Source organism: Cygnus olor, chromosome 1 (assembly GCF_009769625.2).
Source record: "Cygnus olor isolate bCygOlo1 chromosome 1, bCygOlo1.pri.v2, whole genome shotgun sequence".
Lineage (NCBI taxonomy): Eukaryota > Metazoa > Chordata > Aves > Anseriformes > Anatidae > Cygnus > Cygnus olor.
This window is the reverse complement of record NC_049169.1, coordinates 96,386,929-96,406,964: the sequence shown is the minus strand read 5'-3', so window position 1 is coordinate 96,406,964 and position 20,036 is coordinate 96,386,929. Positions and strand designations below refer to the sequence as shown.

The window sequence follows — 20,036 nt, the reverse complement described above, 5'->3', positions numbered from 1 at the left end:
CGCTCCGCCTGGGAAAGTGGGTTAGGAAGGGAGCTGGGAGGCTGCACAGCCACGCACTGGAGCAGGACCATCCACACGCGCAGCCAGCAGCACAGGAGCTGGGCTGTTCCTTTTCCTTTTTTTTTTTTTTCCTGCCTCTCTTCATCACTCCAGACGGGTTGATTTAATTACTGCTATTTTTAAATTATTTTGCTACCTGACTTTTGTGTCGTTTTTATCTACCTTGCCGACGCACGCACACTCCTCTCTCTGTTTTTTTCTTCAATTGAAGGTTGTGCTAAGACTTTTCGGAAAGCCTTAAAAACAGGAAAAGAGGGGGAAAGAAGCCAGCAAAAGACTGAAAAGAGCAAGAGAAAGTGGCAGCTAAGAAGGACTGTGAAATCACCTCCCCTTTCTGGGGCTGTCCATCAGAGCGAGAGTTGTACATTATTACTATTGTTTTTCTTTCTCCATCCATCTATCCACATACTCACGCAGAGAGAGAGAGAGAGACAAGTACAGACAGTGAAACTCAACGAGACCAGCCATGGTAGCAAGGGCTCAGCCTGATCGGAAACAATTACCACTGGTCCTACTGAGATTGCTTTGCCTTCTCCCTACAGGGCTGCCAGTCCGCAGCGTGGATTTTACCCGAGGTACCGATAACATCACCGTGAGGCAGGGGGATACGGCCATCCTCAGGTAGGGCATTTTGCCAACTTTTCCTTCTCCGTACGTGTGTCTGTTTCTGTGTATGTGCAACGTATAGATGTGATACTATGTACGTGTGTGCGTGTATGTCTCTGTAAAAGCGTGTGTTGTTGTACGTCTCGAACTGCAGCAGCAGCAGCTGCTTACAAACAGGCTCCACGCGTGTGTTTGTGCTTTAATGTCGAAAATTGCAAAGCTTTTGAAAACCGTTTGCAACCGCTCTCCTCTGCATAGTGCTCTGGATCAAAAGAATTTCAGTGTGGGAAAGATCTGTTTGTGTAGCCAGCTCTCGCAAATGTAGGTTTTCCACCAGACCTTCAGTATCAATAGAGGAATCAAAAAGGGATCCAGCTGTGCTTGCCAGATGTTCCATTGATCTCCCCACACTTCTTTTTGTACCTCCGGAAAAACTTTATCCCCGGTGCTGCGGGAACTCTTGGGCAAGTTCTTTTGGGAAACTCTGGCTTTTAATTTTATTTATTTATTTTTGTGCCCGGAAGGGAGGGGAAATGGATACAGCTCTTGAAAGGTTGGGGGAAAAAAACGGTGGAACAGCTTTGGAGGTCTACGCAGCTTGTAGCTCGTTTGCTGGGTTGGTTTCTTCGCAGGGCTCAGTATACTGGGTGTATGCTGTGTCTGTGAGTCTGAGCAGTTGCGAGGAGGGTGTCTTTGCACAGGAAACCTCGTTCACAGGCAGCGTTGAGTGCTGTATTTCCCTATCCATCGCACAGGTTTTCCTTCCAGAGGCAGTTCTGAGTTCTTGGGCTTTTGGTTAAGAGCGTCCCAAATAGCTGTAAACCAGTCATCTTTTTTCCTGCAGGTTTGTTGTTCATATTCTGCCGTGCTCAACTTACCTTCAGTAACTTCACTGCTGAAGGAAAATGCTGTGCGTGTGAGTGTGCACACACTGTATATTATGGCTATAAAACTACTGGACGTAACGTAAAATAAGTCTGGAATCTGTATGAGGAGCTGATAGTGCACAAACCCTGAAGCGTCAAGGGAGCAATTCCCTAGCAAAGCTAACAGCAGCCGCAAAGTTTTCTTTTTCTTCCTCTGAAATAAATCCTGCTAGATGCCACCAAAAGGCCTGCTACGTGATCCCCTGTGTCTTGCATCCCTTCCATTTAATGACAGCGGGGCATGTGAGCCAGCAAGATGGGATCAGGGACGAAGGATGCCAGAAGAGGGATGTGTGTGCGCGTGTGTGTGCGTATCGCTTCCCTCAGCCCCGTGTGCCGGGTTGTTTTGATCCCAGAATATCCGTTCACAGCTTCCATTCCCCAGCTCTCCAGACTTGTTAACTCGCATGTAAGATTTATCCACACGGAGTAATAGGATTTACAGAGTAATTTATCTGGCTTGCATATGCGATGGAAGGGGTTTAGATGCGACACGGTAAACACCTAACAAGGGGTGTTGCCTCTGACTCCGGGCTCCTCTCCCTTCCACCCAGTAGCAATTCATATATCCCGTTAACCCTTTTCTGGCGGGGCTCTCAGCCAACTTATCCCATTTTTTAAAGGCAAATCCCTTCCATCAAGCCTTTGCTTTGGTCAGGCAGCTGCTTGCTGGCATATGTTTGGTACATACAGCAGCAGCAAAGTCATTAAGCTCACTTGCCCAGCCAGGGGTCACTGGATTTCTATTTCCCACTTAACCTTGGAGCTTTTGAGTTATCTAAACACCGTGTGCTAAAGCTGCATTTGCAGCAGAGCAGGGCTGAGTGGATGGTGGAGACGCTGCCTGCATGTGCTGCCTGTAAAGCGTTTTGTCAGCAAGCCGAGCGGGGTTGCGTGTGAGAGTGGTTTCAGTGCGTGTATGTGTGTGTGGGGAGCGTGGCTTGCCAACGTTATGTCAGGCAGTAAAATAAAACATCTGAACGAGGTGATCCAGCTGTGTCAGCCAGATGTGTGCCAAGTGACACAGTTCGCAGGAGCAGCGCACCTCCCAGCCCTGTAACTGCTTGCCCCGAGCAATACGGTGTTCCTGGCAGGCTGTGCTGCCATCAGAAGTGGCTGTGGGCAGTGCACAGGCTTTTCCTTCCTCAGCTGCCTCTCTGAGCTCTTTAAGCAGACATGGCAGGGTGTATGTTTTCCGTGTTTCCTTGGAAGGGAGGTTGTCTCCCTCTCTTTCCCTGGGACCAGCCTCAGCTTTCTGGGAACTTTCTTCCCCTGCTCCAGAAGAGATAGGACTGCCCCATGGGGCTTGAAGGTGGAGAGGTTTCCCTCTGTCGAGGCCACTTGAGGTCCTGCAGGATGGCATTTCAGTCCCACAGCTTTAAAGCCAGGCTCTGTTTGCTGGCTCCCCCCTCACCATCTTCCCTGCCCCTCCGAAACATAACTCACTTGGACAGCCTCATGTTTGAAAAACTCCCGGCGTCTCACTCTCCGTGCCTGCAGATCCACCAGTGGCAACACAAGGGGAAAACCTAGCCGAGGAAAAAAACATTAGATGATCTGTATTGACTGTGTGCTGAGCGCAGATCTTTACCTCCACAGAGAGATAGGTAAGGGATACAGAGATCGTATCACCTGTCTTTGTTATGCTTCTGCTTCTGAGAGAAGAGGGAACATGCAGCAGCAGTTTACCAGTGCACAGTAGCTCCATCCTGTAGCTTGTAAGGAAGTGAAAATGTAGGAGGGAATAAAAACAGTATGCAGTTGGAGAGAATTGAAAGCAATATACATAATGATACTATTGCTGAAAACATTTTGTTCGTGTACATTGTGGTGCGGAACATTCAGTGCGGCACAGGAGACAGGGGATTCTCAATGAATCTTCTCCTTTGGGGCCTTACACATTTATATATATGCTGTCACACGTGTAGGTGGAAGAATGGGTGGATGGGACTGATCTATGAAGGAGAGAAAAAATATTTTCTTATTATAAGCCCTAATGTTCCTAGAGGAAGCCACTCCTCTGGAGCTTCATCTACAGCTTGTTAGAATATAATTATTCTGGGAAGCGTGGATACGGCTTTTTAAAGCTATGGCATTTAAATACTCCCTTGCTATGGACTTTAAAAAAAAAAATGTTCTGAACGCTATACTGGCTCATGTCCTAAATGACCTGGCAGCAGATTTGATTCATCTGTTGGCCTTGCTGAAGGTTGATGACTTTTAGTGAGTATTTGGCATGGGGAAGTTAGGAAGGGAATTGCAGAAAAGGAGAATAAAAGTAGCTTGCGGTGGACTGTCCATAGGGAAAAGGGTAATGGTCAGCTCCTTAGAGTAAGGCTGAAAAGGGAGGAGGAGGGGTCTGGAAGCTGGAAGAGGTGAGGAGGGCTGAACCGAGGTAATGGTATTTGTCCAGCTACAACCAAGAAGATGGAACAGGATGCTTCAAAGATGATGCTGCACATCAGCGGCCCTGTCAGATTTAAGGTTTCATTTTTAACTCTGTCTTCAGCAAGTGAAGGAGGACACTGAACTGTATTCTGAGTATTGAGAAGGAATTGTGTAGTTCCTGCCAATGTTTTGCTTGTAAGATCACAGGCACAAGGTTATCAGGTTTCGAATGCAACTTCCCAGCTTGACATGAAAGAAAAATATCTCCAAGCAACAAACACACAAAATATCCCCCCAAACTAATTAAAACATGAAAAATAAAGTCTGACCCCAATTGTTCTTTCTTTTAGCCATCCCCCCCCCCCAGCACCCTCTCCTGCCTCATTTTGTCTGCATTAGTGGGTGAGCAAAGGCAGGGACCCTATTTTTGTTGTATGCTGTCAGCCCAGGGAGGGGATGAGAAATAGGAGGACCTTGGCTAAGCCGGGACGTGTGTGGTAGCACAGGGCTGCTGCAAATTGGGGAGGCAGGGGACCATGCCAGTGCGTCCTGTTTGGCCTTCAGGCAGGGCTGGAAGCAATTTGGCCTCTGTAGTCCATGCTGTGTGTGGGATCAGCTATCTGTACAGCATGTCAGGGGGAAAGATCATCTCCATCGGGAGCCAGCTCAGCGCACTCGTCCCCAAAGTGCCTTTACAGCACTTGTCTGAGGGCTTCAGCAGGACTTGTAACTTGTCCAGGGCTTTTGGCAGTCTAGGCACAAGGGCAGGTTTGGCTTTTTGTGACTTCTGAAATGGATGGAGCTCGTCACTAGCTGGAAACAAAATGGGTCACATTGCCATTCCCATCCGCTCAGTTATACCAGGACAAATCCACCAAAGCCCAAGGGCACTGCCAGAAATACCTCATTTGTCTTTGGGGCAGGTTCCCAGGGACAGCTAATAACGAGGTACAAGTGACTCATCCAGGGCCTAAGCTGCCCAGTGCTTCTCAGATGATGCTCAGACCCTTGGAGAGTTGGGACCTCGCCAAGTCCAGAATCTGGCTCGTGGGTTTTGAGTTTTTCCAAGCATCAACTTTTCATCGAAAGTTTAATTAATCCTATTCTGCTGCACTGATGGAAACTAACAGTTAACTGAGTGCACAATATCCATTCTTACCAGGTGTTTTTAAATAATAGGAGGATTCAGGCTGACAGCATGTACGGGAACTTTCATCCCAATGGGTACTTAGTGCCTTAAAGTTACATGTGTCAGAGGTTGGGCTGGCCTCAAATGACAGGCAGGAACTATAGCACCGTGTGCGATCCTGCAACATGAGCAATTTATGCTCCCTCTGTTCATGGCCACCCAATATTTTGCTGGTTTTCTACATGTGGAGCTGTGCTAGAGGACAAAGGGACCTCAGGCAAAGTAGCACTGCCGCATCACAACAAAGTTTATGCCCTATACATTAATATTAAGAGAGAAGGAAAAGCTGTTCAGATTACACTTATAATTAGCATATGATTTATAACAGGGAGCACTGAGTTGAGCTCTTTGCTAGGAATGAGAATAGGCTTGCTCAAAGGTATAATGCTACATAATAACAGAGTCTTGGCAGTAAAATTGTAACCCTGATTATCAGTAGTATTGTTGTGGCACTTAAGGCCGCTGCTAAGTTGTGGCACCCTTTGTATTAAGTGCCAGAGGAGCAAAAGCGAGCCCCGGGTCCGTGGCGTGTGCAGGCTATTAGCTGGGACGGGCGGGGGCTGACGGGGCTGGCCCATGACCTCTCCATTAGCCCGGGGTGCCGCATGTTTCAGGCACGCCACGATCCAGCAGATGCTGAGCGAGGTTTCCCTGGTACGTCCTGATCTGCGCCAGTGTTGGCTGCGAGACCCAGGTGCTCTTTCCCTGGTCTCTGGCGTGCACGAGGCCTCCATTATCAAACAATATACATCGAGAAGGTATGTCAGGATCTGTGCAAGAGGGTCTGTGCTCTGCTGATACTCCCCTGTTTGAAAAACAAAAAACCACACACACACAAAATTATTAAAAGGAATGTATAAATGCAGCAACAGACGATGTTGCAAAACTTCCAGGTCTGGCAGCAGATGGTGCCATTATATGACGGCACACATGCATACATAGATGTGAGTGTGTGTGCATGCATACAGTAAAGAAAATTTCAATATGTATATGGTCAGAGGCTGGAGAATGGTGTCCCTCCTTCCCATATGTGCACGTATATGCACGCAATACTTACATGTGGTGTGCCCAGTTGCAAGTGAGGCTTTTGTAATACTACATTTGCTGCGAACTGGGACGAACTTGTCACAAGCAGAGGTTGGATGGAAATTAGAAAAGGAAAGGTTCTTCTTTTGGGGAAATTATGTGTGTTTAATAACACCGTATGTATAATTTGCATTCAGAAAGATGGAGGAGGAGAGACAGGATCAGACTGTACGGCTTTAACCTCCTCCCCTGAGCCTGCACACACACTTCAGTTTGCAGCAAAGTACCATATGTTATCCTACTTAGTTGGCATTAAAATTTATATAGTGGTACGTGTTACCTGGAGTGCCTCAGACTCGGTACCTCTTCCACTCCACCCCCCTCTCCAGCAGGTCATGAGGAAAGACCTAGTCTTAAAATAGCTCGCAGTTACCGGAATTTGCAGTCTCATAACTATAAGTTTTCAAAATATATATTACGCGTACCTGCCCTTTACATCCAGACCCATAGACCTCTAATTCTGACGGAGCTGCAGGGCCACAGCTCGCCGCTGATGCAGCCGCAGGGCTTCAGCAGGCTTACTGCAGGGCTGAATTTAGCCATTTTCACTGAAGCTGCCTAGTTTTGTTGTCCATCAAAATTCACTCCGGCTGGTGTGAACTCCTGCTCTCCTGGAGTCAGTGCAGCAGAGGGCACAAAGGTGAAGTCGGGAATTTACTGAGTTTTCTTTTACTCTTCCCTGGCTCAAGAAGAAACGAATGTGATTTTCAGCTGAATCTGACACCAAAGCATTCGCTTCAGGCTTCAGGCACATCTAACACGTCTGGTTTTATGGTAAGTAATGGGAACTAATAACGATGAGTTTCACCTCTGCCTAGAAAGCAGCTATTTCAAAATAATCCGAGCAGCCAGTCTCCTCTGCGCGTGTGTAGCCGTGCACGTTCTGCTATTAGGAGCAGCTCAGTTGTGTGGGAGAGGCCCGCTGTGACCCCAAAGTGCCCCCATTGTGCTGGGCCCTGTGCAAGGAGGGGGGAAATAGCAGCCTGATCGAATCCGCTGGGGATGGGCTTTTCCAGCCAGAGCTAACACAGCGCAGCAGAGCCCACCCTGTCTGGGCTGGAGTTCAACACACACTTTGCAATAACACATCTGCGTGGGGTTTGGGAGGTCTGTGTGCTAATGTGTGCTCCCGACGTTTGTTCCTGTTTAAAAGCAGAAGGTGTTTTCTTGTGTGTGACTGTATGAACAGATGTATACTTCATAAAACAGCAAGCGTTGTATGGGTGAGAGGCAGTGCTGCCTGGTGGACAGGTTAACGGGGCTTGCTTGGATGCCTGTGTGTCTCTTTCTGACTCTTGGGCCTCTGTAACCTTGCACATTGCTGTGTCTCAGTTGCTACAACTGCTAAGGAAAAAAAAAAAAGGCAGCAAACAAGCAGAATATTGCATCTTCCTCTTCTGCCGCTCCGTGGTTAACATCCTGGTATGCAGGGCCAGTCCCGTTCCTTCCCAGTAGCAACTCGAGCCACTTCCACCACTGCAGTCTGCAATGGGGGGGCGGAGGGAAGTCCTGAAAGCTTCAAAAGCAAAGGGGGGTCCCTCCCCAGCTCCCACCCTCGCGACGTGCCTGCGTGCTTTCTTTTCACCCATGCACTCCTTGGGTGCGTTGCTGGATGCCACAAGCTGCCAGAGTGCCAGCTGAGCATGCAGCTGAACGGGACGCGAGACCCGCTACTGCCACCCCTAGCGTGGCACTGTGGCTCTCAGCATGGCTCACACCAGGTGAAGCCAGTGGTGCTCCAAGCAGGAGTCGCAGGTGGGCAGCTCCTTCCATCCCAGGCTGTTTGTCCGCCCTCGGTGCGAGAGAAGGCGAGGGAGACCGTGACTCAGAGCTGCGTGTCCCTTCAGTTCTCGTGCCTCGCTGTGCAAACAAAACCCATGCTGAAATCCACTGGCAGGCAGCATCCATGACTTTGAATAGTAAATACAAATCTCTCCCTCTCCCTCTGTGTCTTTTCTCTCTGTTATTAAGCTGACAGGCACTTAGCCAATTATCCAGTCGTAGTCTCAGCTGTATTTATGGAGGAGGAAGAGACAACGCACGCAGCTCTTGTCTTCAGGGCTTCAGCTGAGTCTCCCTTGTGTGCTGTAGCATTTTCCCTTGCGTGAGCTGCTCAGGACGCTCGGGGAAAGAAACCAGCGGAGGGGATGAGTTACGGAGAGGGAGGAGAGAGCAGAGGGGAGGAAAGGGGGCTGCTCCCCTAAGCCAGAGGCACAGGCAGAACTTTCATTGTTTGCCACTGGTTTTGTGTTCGTGTTTGGCAGAACCGCAAGTGCCTTTGTTGCGTGAGGTTGTGATTGGTGTGGAATGTAATGGCTGCGAGTACTTACTCAGTCCTTTCGGTTGTGACAGGGCTAAGAGTCAGAAACTGCAGCGACAGACTGCGAATCTGTGCCTTAAAGTACGTGGCCACGTGTACGTGGGGGACGTAGTGTGAATCTGTAACTTGGAGCCAAAGCCACCCCTGATCCCTGGTGCATTGTGCCTGGAACATACAGCCTGCACCGACTCAAGTGTTTACTCCAAACAGCAAAATTTGGGCAAATAGCACTGAAGTGTTCTGTGAATATTTTCATGAATGTTGAAAATGAATTCACTTTGGCTGCAGCTGTGCTTCCTTTGTGTATGCATGCACATCTTTTTTTTTTTTTCCTCTGTCCCTTGTGAATAATCTGAGTGGATGAGTTTTCGTTGTCCTGGTGTTCATGGACAGAGCATTTTAAACGCGTTCACAGATGAGCAAACAAGGCTCTAGCTGCAACTTCTGCAGCTGGAAGCCTGTGGCTGTGCAGATCTGCAGGCATGTGCCCCTCTCTCCCCCTGACACTAACTTGGTGTGCATGCCTGTGATGCTCTTGATATATTTTTATGTAGGATGTTGCTTGGGGAGCACTGGACATGGGTCTTACAACTGCTCATCAGAGCCTGGGCATAAAAGCAGTCGAACAAGTGAGACGTGGAGCTGATCGCAGCTTGAGCCACAATAATTTATGTGCATGTGACAAGAGAAAATTACCTTTAAACTCTGCACCCAACCAATCAATCTTGCAGCAGCCTGTTTTTGCTAGAAAAGGTGCCTCGGGCCAAGCCTATCAAGCTCAGAAAAAGAAAGGTTAAAATGTTCTAACATCATTATCTCTTTCTTTTCCTTTGGAGGAGAGGAGCCACAGGGACAAAGCCAGGCTGACTTCAGGATGAGTCCCCTTCCCGCCCCCAGCACAGATTCCCCCCAGGAGTCAGTAGGAATTTCTGTGTTCTGGCCCTGTCTTCATCTTCTCAGGGAGCAGAGAGCATGTGACGGAGGGGACCAAAGGCAAACAAGCATGTTGGCATCAGAAAGTGCTCAAGAGGGGGGAAACATCGCCACTACAAGGTAGCAACCCTGCTGGGTGGCTGCAGATAGCACAGGGAGTTTAGGAAACCCCCCTCTGATCTAGGCTGTTCTCTGAGCCTGCAGCCAAGAGGGACTCGGGGAGCGATTACTCCCTGGAAATTATTGTCCCCTCCCTGCCAAATACAATATATGATTTATAGTCTCCCTCCCTGCAGCTATAGAGCAGGGAGCCTGCGCCAGCTGCGGCAGTCGTTTACGGAGGCCTCGTGGTGTGTGAGCCACCTCTCCTCATATGAGCAGGGGCTGCTTCTCAGATGGGCTCAGTCCTCCAGCTCCATGGGCTGCCTCGTGGGCTGATCCTGGCTGCCCCCACCCTGCTGGGCTCTGCTCCAGGCTATGGGGCAAGGACCTCAGCGCCCCACAGCCCCTCTGCCTGCCCAGCACTTGCACCCACAGGGAGGAGGGTGAGCACCCTTCCTCCCATCTCCCCTGCCCTGGGGACATCTCCCACCGCCACCTGTATGCTGCCTGAGCAGCACAGCCTGCAGGGGCCCCACAAGCCCAGCGCTCAACCCCAGCCGCAGTGGGTTGCTCCTCTTCTTTTTAAGCATCCCATTGTGGATGCTCTGGTTGACTTCCCCGCATCAGTCAGTGCTGTCACCAGAGAGTTCCCTGGTGCCACTGACTGCTGGGGCAGCTGGCAGCACCACAGAGAGGCAATCTGTGTTGGAGCACCCATCGAGCGGCTTCCCGGAGCCCTCCGACACGCCGCAGAAAAATGACACCACATCCTCACGTCTGCTGGCTTGCATCTGCCGTACACCCGTCTGTTTCTTGGACTGCGCTGCTGCTGTTGAATGGAAACTGCTCCTGGGTGTGACCGAGCTGAGACGTGGGGTGCTGGGGGTGTGCTCCGGCAGGCCTTTAGGGGAGTGCAAGGCAGGACCTTGAGAATAGCTGACCTCAGATCCCGTGAAACAGGGACCTTGTGTTAGGAAAGTGCAGCCCCTTCTAATGGCTTTCTCCCTCAGCTTTCCCACTGCAGGCTGTTCTCTGAAATGGATCAACTCCTAGTGAGTAGGGGCAGGCTCCTGCTAGTATTGGTCTTGTGTTTATTAAAAAAAAATGCAGACAGTAAAGAGTTCAGGGCAGCACGCCTCAGAGTGTGGTTAGTGTGGGCAGCAAGAATAGGAGGTCCTATCACAAGGAGGGATGGAAAAAGTTACCTCCTTCACCAGCTGGACCCACATTTGAGGGCCTCTTGCTGTTATACCTACTGCTTTGCTGACACGTGGAGCATGCCCAAGGCACGTGCTGTACCTCACTGTCATCCCTCCGCTGCCATCCCCGATTGCCTTTTGCCTGCAGGGCAAGGGAAAGAGGAGAGCGTGTACGCAGAGGTTTGTCGAGTGAGTGGGTGAATAAGTTCACTGCGGAGGCAGAGGTGGAATATCTCTCTCCCTGTCTCCCCTCTTGCAGTTGCACCCAGCTCCCTCTGCTTGGCACGCTCTCCGATCCAGCCTGTCACCTTGCTTGATGAAGCTGTCTGTCACATTTCTTCCTTGCCTTCTCTCTCTCCTTTGCTTTCTCTGTCTCAATCCATCCCCTCACCCTTTGCCTCTCCCTAAGATGTGCCCTTATTCGTGACTCCAGCCCGTTCCCTCTCTTCCTTGTCTTTCTTTCTCTTTGCTCAGCTGTGATCCCCTCTGAAGTTCTCTCCTTCCTGGACCGGGGTGCAAGAATGGGGACCTGGGGGGGAAACAGAGAAGGGTGGGGGAGCACTGTGAGGGCTGCTGTGCCTGTGCTCCTGGCAGGAATGTGGTTGGATGCCTGGTGCGTGGCAGTGACCTGCTTCTCCTGCTTTCAGTGGCAGCCCAAGTTGGAAAAGGAGTTAGGGTCATCTCAGCCAGGTTTGTCCATTGCAGGAGAGGCTTTCCAGGAACTCTGGAGACAGCCCCACATGTTTGGCAGAGAACCAGGAGAAGCTAAGAAAAACAAAAGCCAGCTGCTGGTGCTGTAGCAGGCATGTTCCTCAGTGCCGGTAACCCTTTTTTATCCTCCTGTGATACCTCCTTTTTGTGAGACTGGGTCTCCAAAGCCTTTCAACAGTGCGTGTCTCCTGGCTGCTTTTACACCTAAGGGAAACCTGAGATTGGCATCCAAATTCAGGAGCAGAAGGTGCTGCAGGCAATCTGTCTTCCTAGCACTGCATTAAACCCATTTTAGCTCTTTCAGCTAAATACCAGGTTATCTGTCCACCCACACATCCTCCCCACTGCATTGACTGTGCTTGGTGATGGGCCATCTGTAGGACTTCCAGCAGGACAAGGGGGTCCACAGGGGTTCTTGCGTAACATACTTTATGTGTGTTCATTGGCCTTTAGAGTGGCATTTCTTCCCTTCCTATTCTCCTGGCTGGTCTCCCGTACTGGCGGTGAGTCAGAGGCTTGCAGGTCTATCCATTCAAAAAGTATGTCTGGAGATGGAGGAACATGTGCAGCTTCCTTCTCACCTGTGCTGGGAGGTGGTGCTTGAACGCAGGCCAGGTGGGTCAAGGACCTTGAACACCATCAGGACAGCTAGCCTTGGAAATGACCTCTTTTTTTCCACGTCGAGCTCCAAGTGGGAGCAGCAACCAACTCCCAGAGAAGAAGAAGTGAAGGGCATGCAGCAAATTTTACAGATGATCACTGTATGAGCTGAAATGTAGAGCCCTGGGCCTGTGTGGGGGACTTTGTGTTTCTAGAGGAACGTGGACCGTTTGGATGTGGTCCAGAAGAGAGCAATGGGAACGATCAGAAGTCTAAACAGCATTGTCAGTGAGGAGAGATGGATGGAAATGGGGCTGGTAGGCCTAAAGAAGAGAGTCCTAAGTGTGAGATATGATTAACGATACGTAGGTACATAAGATGCAAAAGAAAGGAATAATCTGCTCTGCAGGAGAAGACGAGGAGGAATGGATTTAGACTGCAGCAAGAGAGACAGGCACTCCGCCTGTCAGTAACAACTCAGCAAGAGTACAGATAGCAAAACATTGAATCAAACTGCTTCGGGAGGCTGTGTAGCTCCATCACTGGAGGGCTGTAAGGACAGACTAGACATGTACAAGGAGTGACAGATGCCACAAGTGACAAAGTCGAGCTGATCCATCCTTCACATGGAAGAACAGACTGTATAGGTCCTTTGGGTCTCTTCCACCTCTGCTTCTTGGATTGTGCACAGCCTTTGGGCTCAGAGGATGGCAGGAACCCGGGCAGGAAAACAGCTGAAGGCTGAGAGAAGTGCCTCAGCAAGGAGCCAAGGGAGCCTGGTCAGGAGGTCCTTACCCATTTCTTCTGCTGTGGCTGCCCTTCTCCCTTCCATCCCAGGGGCGCGGTGTGCTCCAAGGAGTCTGTGTTTGGTGCCACTCTAGTCCAAGCGCATCACACTAAAACTATCTAGCAGACAGAGGTAGGAATCGATGTCAAGACTGACCCTAAGAACGGTTTTCTTTTGGAGGGATGCAGATCTTTTCCTCATCTGCTGCCCTTGGAGGGCTAAAGGACCTAGAGGATATTGTCCCACAGGTGTGATGGAAAAAAAATTAATTGAAGGCTTATTGTTCCCTGCTGGGAACGTTTGATGATGTTGCTAAATATTCACCTCATGAGGCTTTGTCAGCAGGTTCTGCTAATGAGATGGCACCTTTTCCTCATGTGTAGTCACCTTGTGCTTTGGGATACGAGCCCATGAGACTCAGGGTCTACCTGAGGGGTGGATGTAGTACGATGTATGAGTGCTGTTGGGGCCTTGCACTACTGGGGACATAGTGTGTGACATAAGACACAAAGAGGTGCAGGCAGCAAGCCTTACAACCACTGCCATGCCTCAGAGCCGTGATTTGGGTGGCTTCCAGGGACATAGGAAGCAACCAGAAAACTCCAGCGCAATGAGTATGCAGCGGAGGGTAGAGAAGGGATGTTTTGGGAGGGCGAGGAGCGAGTTAAGAGAGGAAGAACTATTTGGGGGCTGCAGGGAGCAAATCTTTGGGGCCCGCTGTAAAGTTTGGATGAATGCATTTGGTCTTAATCTTTCTCCAGCTGTGGTGACCCGGGCTGTTGCTAACCTGGCCAGGCAAGCTGCCAGAGGCTGTCTCCATTGCTCACCCATCGTCCACTCTCGTCCTGTCTCTGACTCATGTTTTCTTGTCAGCATTTCTCTCCTGCAGATCGATTCCTCCTTGGCTCATCCCAGTGATTTTTAAGCATAGAGAGAAACTTCCTCTTGGCGGGTGAGAGATAATCAAGCTGAATATTACCCATCTCTGAAGTGCAGGCAGTCTGCGAGCAGAGCCAAAGTCAATATCTTGGCAGATGATGCTTTGCATTGATTTATCTTCTCTTGGAGTAGGGTAGATGGTCTCGAAGAAGGCAGCACAGTCACCTGGCCAGGCCCCAAAACATTTGCAGGCGACATTAGCTTCCTTGATTCGGTCTCAAGAAGCTGCTCGCCTCAGTGTCTGGGGGTAGAAGAGTGTGGTGCCAAACTCACAAATCCCTCCTTTGCTCTTGTGTTCACACTGGTGTTACTTCTTGTGCCGAGACAGATCCTGGGCTCAGAGCACCGGCTCACGGTGCTGAGCTAAGCCGGCCTCATTTGCTGGCTTAATGGAGCAAGAAAACAATTGTCTGAGCTGCTGCTGGGGCAGGGGAGAGGAGCAGGAGACCTGCCTGGAGGTGGCTCACAGTGTGGGGGTTTTCCCTTGCAGGGAACTTGGCTGTGTCGGAGGGAGAAGGAAGGGAGGAGAAACCTCTCCGTGAGCAGGAAGGGAGCATCCCTGCAGCAGGAGCGAGGGGACGTGAAGGGCGCCCAGTGTGTGGGTCAGGGCAGGAGGAAGGGGGCTGCTCCCAGGCAGGGTGCTGGTGGTGGAGGCAGGCAGTGTGGGGACCTGTCACCAGGTCGGGGTGCTGCTCCTGGGCTTTGCCGTGAGGACGAGCAGGCAGAGGTGTGTGATGCTGCTGTGCAGAGTTCTTGTGCACTCGCTGTTTCCAAAGGTCCGTGAGCTCTCCTCCTTTGCCTGGGAGCTCCAGGTTTGGCTCTGGAAGGAAAGGGCCTCCAGCAGAGCAGGCAGGGGGCTTTTCAAAACCACAGCTAAAGAGGAACCATCTGTATGATCTCAAGTAACAGAGAGTCATGTACAAAACACGTCCTCTCCCGTATCAGCCCCTTCCCCCAGCCCCTCATCTTGCCAGCCCTTTGCAGCTCCTCTCTCCCCACCCTGCCTCTTTCATGCTCGAGCAGTGGGCACTGCGCGGATACATCTCCAGCTCTGCAGTCTCCCTGAGGGCCTGCACAGATGCTGATTGTTTTCATGCCCAGTTGGGGACAGCAGGAATCGTTATAAATAGCATCAATTCCTTGCGCAGCACAGAGAAAAGTTTCCCCTAGAAGTCCATCCCTCTGCTCCCAGGACTCGCCGGGAGGTCTCTGAAATGTCACAGTACGTTTGCAGCAGATAGTACCTCTGGAGGCTTCCTGTGGGGTCAGGTCTTGATCCAGGCAGAAAACGGAACGAGTTTTCTGAATCTTTCCTTGCAACCTAATTTTTTTTTTCTGCCTCGTCCTCGTCGTTTTTATGTGAACAGTACTTTCTGTTCAGAAGAGGCTTGGGACTGAAATAGGAGAAGCTGCAGAAGGCAGCACTTACGATGCACGAACCTGATGTGCTGGGGAAATAAATGGGTCTGGAGCTGCGGATGCACTGGGGGCACAGGGCTGGAGCAGGGCAAGGGCAGAGCTGTGTCCGGGCTGGGGGAGCCAGGGTGCTGCTGTACTGTCACATTAAGAGCGAGCAAACATTCCTACAAGAAAGTAATACGCTTTTCCAGCATTAAAAGGCTCCTGCTCCCGCACCCCTCCGGGGCCGTTTTGCTGCGGCAGGAATCCGTGCTGCTCAGAGGAGCCCAGAGCAAGCCGTGCAGCAGCACAGCTGCTGGCTCCCCTCTCCATCAGCCCTTTGCATCTCCCCAGCAGACGCCAGGCTCTCGACGTCCCCTGCTTCAGCTCCGTTTCAGCCGTGGGCGCTGCGTGCTGCTGCCGGGGCTGGTGTTTGCATCAGCAAGTGTCCCTTCGCCGGCAGCCTGTGGCCACGGGGCTGGCACCGTGCTGCCATCTGAAGATCTCCCTGCAGGGAGAGGCCCTGCTGGCACACACGCACCGTGATATTTAAATGAGAGCTGCTCGTATACGATTCGAGGAGCAGTAGGAGCAGTACCGAGCTCTGGATATCCCCTGCCTTGTGCGTGCCTCCTGGCTGCTCCCGAGCCTCTCAGATCGGGCCGTTGCGCCATACATTATGCCGTCCGCCTCTGGTTGTGATTTCTGCCCTGTCCTTGCTTGTTCCCCGGCTTCCTTTGTGTTTATTATTTTAATTTATTGAGTTACCTGGAGTGTTCCTGCAGACGCCAAGGCTGCTTTGCAGAAATTAATGATTGTGCATTCTGCTTGGTGGTGCCTTGTGTAGACATTGCTTTTATGGGATGGAGATTAAAATATACTCAGGGAAAATGAAAATGTTAGCCTCTATTATAAGTATACATAGATAAGTTGTTGTCAGATCTATGGCAGAGCACGTGGAATTACTTTGAGATTATTTAGTTCAGTAGTCCCTGCCTTTTCACCTGTCTCAAGGTGTTTTAATTCATCTGCCCTTTGAGACAAGTCACTGTTGGTCTGCGCATTTTGCAGTGGGAGAAACTGAGGCTCAAAAAGGACATTTGTTTCAGCAAATTAGTGGCTCGCCATAGGCAACCAAAACCTGCAGGCTGAAACCCTGGTGTGTAGGTCCTGTTCAGAGCTCTGCTCCTCAACAGGTTGCTGGACCAGGATATTGCATGAACATCTCTTAACGTAACAAAAAAGCAGGAGAACATCTTTCCTCGGCACTCTGAAAGGCCAGAGCTGGTGGTTCCAGTTCACTGGAAACGAAGCTTTATGCAGGGAGCATGCAGCTTCTTTTCTTTCTTGAGAAAGTCACTGAGCGTTGCTTGCAGTCAGTTCCCCAGTCCATGAAATGGAGGTTCTGATCCGAAGGATAAGCCGGCAGAAGGAGCCTACATTCATGCATCTCTGTAAAAGATGCAAAAAAAGTCCAGAAGAGAAAGCTACAGACAGCAGTGTGAAGTGTTTTGTCATTTTTAGAAATATTTGCTTGCTTTTCTGGAAAGGAGTAAAGTGAGATATCCAAAGCAGTGGCTGCACGATGTGTAGCAGCTTACTGGGCTCTGTGGGGAAGATCCAGATGGGGCCATAGGAGATGACAGAGCTGTAAATCTTGGAGGTGTGTTTGCGGCAGGTCCTTTCGGGGACTGACACTGTAAATCTGTCGCAACGAGCTGTCTGTTCCCTACCAGTTCACCGAGAACAAGTGCATTCCCTGATGGGTTGGTGCCAGATCCAGCATTTCTTGGAGATCACTCAAAGTCACCAGGGGTGACAAATGATACAGGGTGGAATTTTTAGCTGCTGGCACTTTAGCCATATGAAAGGGAAATTTCTTTCCAGGTCCTCCATGAGCTTGTTAAATGGGTAGGACGGGCACTTCCCTCTCTTGTCTGAATGTGCACAAACCCTTCAGAGAGAGTGCTTCTTAAACAGACTCATACTTAACGTATGTGAATCTCCTTCCAATCAGAAGATTTTATGAGACACCAGGTGTTAGAAAACTTTTACACCAGTACCTTGCATTTCTTAATTGGCATTGTATAAGAAAATAGAAAATTCACCTAACTGGGCAAATATGCAAAATAAATTGCTGATAGGAGAAGTTTCTTCTGTGCCCCCGACGGATTGTTTCCTGCTTGTGGTCAGAAGGAAGAGGATTTATATCACCAGTGTTGGGGAGAAGTTGTGCAGAGGGGTTTTCCCGTCATGTATAAAGTGACCTTTGATATTCCTGCGATTCACATAACTGTCTTGCCCTCCTTTTATGAATAGTGTTTGGCGTTGGCAATATCTTGTAGCAGTGATTTCCACACAGAGTACAAAAACAGCAAATCCTAACCAGCCTCCAATGGGCAGCGTTTCAGTTGTATGGGATGCTCCCTTGCTTTACAGGGCGTTCGCCTTCTCTGTACTCTCTGTAATTTTATATATCCAGTCTAATTTGTTTCCTCTTGAAAGCAAAACGCCCCAGTCTTTTCAATCTTCCTTCTCACAGAAGTTTTGCTAGGCCTCTAACTCATTGCTGTCACCTGTCCCTGAACCCCTTTTATTTCTATAGCATCTTTTGCAGGTAGGGTGACTTGATGTACAATATTGTATCACAGTGCAGGACTGTGCTTGGCCTTGGGTTTTTTCTTAGTCTCAGTGCATCCTGTCATTACACGTGTGCTTTTGCCAGTTACAAGAGAGGATTTTCATGAATTTCCATATGCAGATCTTCTTTTCTGAATGATTACAGTTAATTTAGAAGTCAACAAGATAACGCAGATGAGTCTCTCTAGGGCATTTATCACCCGGCATCACGTGCCTGGTCAGAGCTCTTGTTTAAGGCAACACGTGTCTAACAGAGTACCTGCTTCTCAGTTGTTTGTAAACTGAGTTGCTGCACTACTCACTTGCACCCTTTTTCATGGAGCTATGGTCTACTTTTCTATTATTTCTTAAAATTCAGAATCTTAAAATTCGTTAATTTTTTTAACACCATCTCCTTGCCTCCCCTGCCATTTTTGAGTTGAGGCATCACATCTGATAATGCTGTAAGAAGGCACCCGTGCAGGGGTTGTGGTGCTCCTCTCATCACTCAAACACAGTCACCTCTGAGGCAGAACCTGGCAATTATTAAATGGCAAACGGCAGCAGGTTTAAGACAAGAAGTGAAGAAGAAGGATGTATCCAATTGAAACTGCAAGGGGAGCTTGAGAAGGCAGATTGTAATTAAACTAATCAGAATTCAGACAGAACTACTGTCTTTGCGCCTGACACTTTTGATAAGTGTCAAGCAATCTTTGATTATGAACAGGCTTTTCCTTTGTACTCTTAACATACTAAAGATATTGTCCAAGGAACATGCTGTCTCCAGCATTAAGTCCAATGAAGCTAAAAGGCACTAGTTTCTTTTACTTGAGCAAAACAAAAGCCACCTGCACAAAACCTTTATGAGACCCAGCCTCCCGCTGAGCCCAAGGACAGCGATATTCCCAGAACTCTGCCTTTCTGTACGCTGTTCATCTGAAACTTATTTCAATATCTTTCAAAGGTCATTAGATCTCTTTTTTTTACAGGTGAAGGTAGGAAGAAGCAGCATTCAGATGGAAGAAGTAGGCATGGAGGCTGCTGAATGATGCGTAGCCATAGAAATCAAGAGATAGAAAAGGAGGAATATTAACATGTTTCCTTAGAGCAAACACTTCTAGGCTTGCCTGTTACTTGATTGCTTACCAGTTCGTTGCAGTTATTTCAGCCGAGCATTACTTGAGCTAAGTTATTTCATATTGAACAAGAAATCCTTTTGCCTTGTAACAAACTTCTACTGTACGACTGACCTTGGTTTGCAGAAGAGTCCACTGGAGAGTACAAACTGCAAATGAAAAAAACACTTGTGCAAAATACAGGAAAACTGCTTGGTGAGGTTTTTGACCTGAAATAGGCCCTCGTAAGACACTGGCCACGGAGACCGAGATCACATGGTATTCCACAGAAATCCAGCAGTGAATAGTTGATTTACTGTTATCCTTCCTGCTACTTAATTTGAGGGGGGAAAAAAAAAAAGTTGGTATTCTAAGTCTGTGTTTCTGAAGAGCAATAAATCTCGGTATGTCTCTAGTAAGTGTTTTTGATCTCCGTCTAGCAGTAATTCCAACTTATTGTGTTTTAGTGCAGGAAATGCATATTGGTAGGTACTTTCCAAAATCTGCAGAGAGCATTGCGATATGTTTGCTATTAGGACGTGAGAAACAAAATCTGATAGGTTGATCACAGAGGCAGACTTCAAGGTCTCTCTTCGACCTTCTAGGAAGAAATCAATCTCCCGTATGTCCAGGACGCTACCTTCTTCCTTCCTTCTGGGAGCGTGCAGCTGTGGAGTCCTTTCAGATAACCAGGACTCCAGTACTTGACAAAATAAAACAGCCTTTCATAGCAGCATCATCTCCTTCCCACATCGCCTTTCCTCCCAGGGAGCAGTTTGCCTCCCACCACGTCTCTGTAAGTTCTCTGTTCATTCCTCCAAAACATTTTACAACTCTTTAATTAGACACGTATCTCCAATTTACTACTATTTAAAAGGGTAAGCAGTTAATGTCGTAAGACTGAGAATGCTTGGTAATTAATTATTAACTCCAAGGACCTGGCTATCTCTCTAACCAGCCTTGTCTCAAATTGCATCTCTCTCTGTTAAAACCTCTGTTCACAGTAATTAAATAGTAAGGAGGAGGAGCACCTTGGAGCCTGCCCAACCAAGTCTGTC

The 20,036-nt window shown here is 49.2% G+C and overlaps 1 protein-coding gene across 5 annotated transcripts in view; it reads left to right on the top strand.

The window, feature by feature from the left end:
* LOC121076669 (limbic system associated membrane protein) overlaps window positions 1-20,036 on the top strand; it is a 958,116-nt gene that overhangs the window by 673,100 nt on the left and 264,980 nt on the right. For all 5 annotated transcript variants that reach the window (XM_040571198.1, XM_040571206.1, XM_040571190.1 and 2 more), the window contains one exon: window positions 603-681. In XM_040571198.1, the coding sequence (XP_040427132.1) occupies window positions 603-681 (79 nt within the window). The remainder of the gene's footprint in view (window positions 1-602; window positions 682-20,036) is intronic.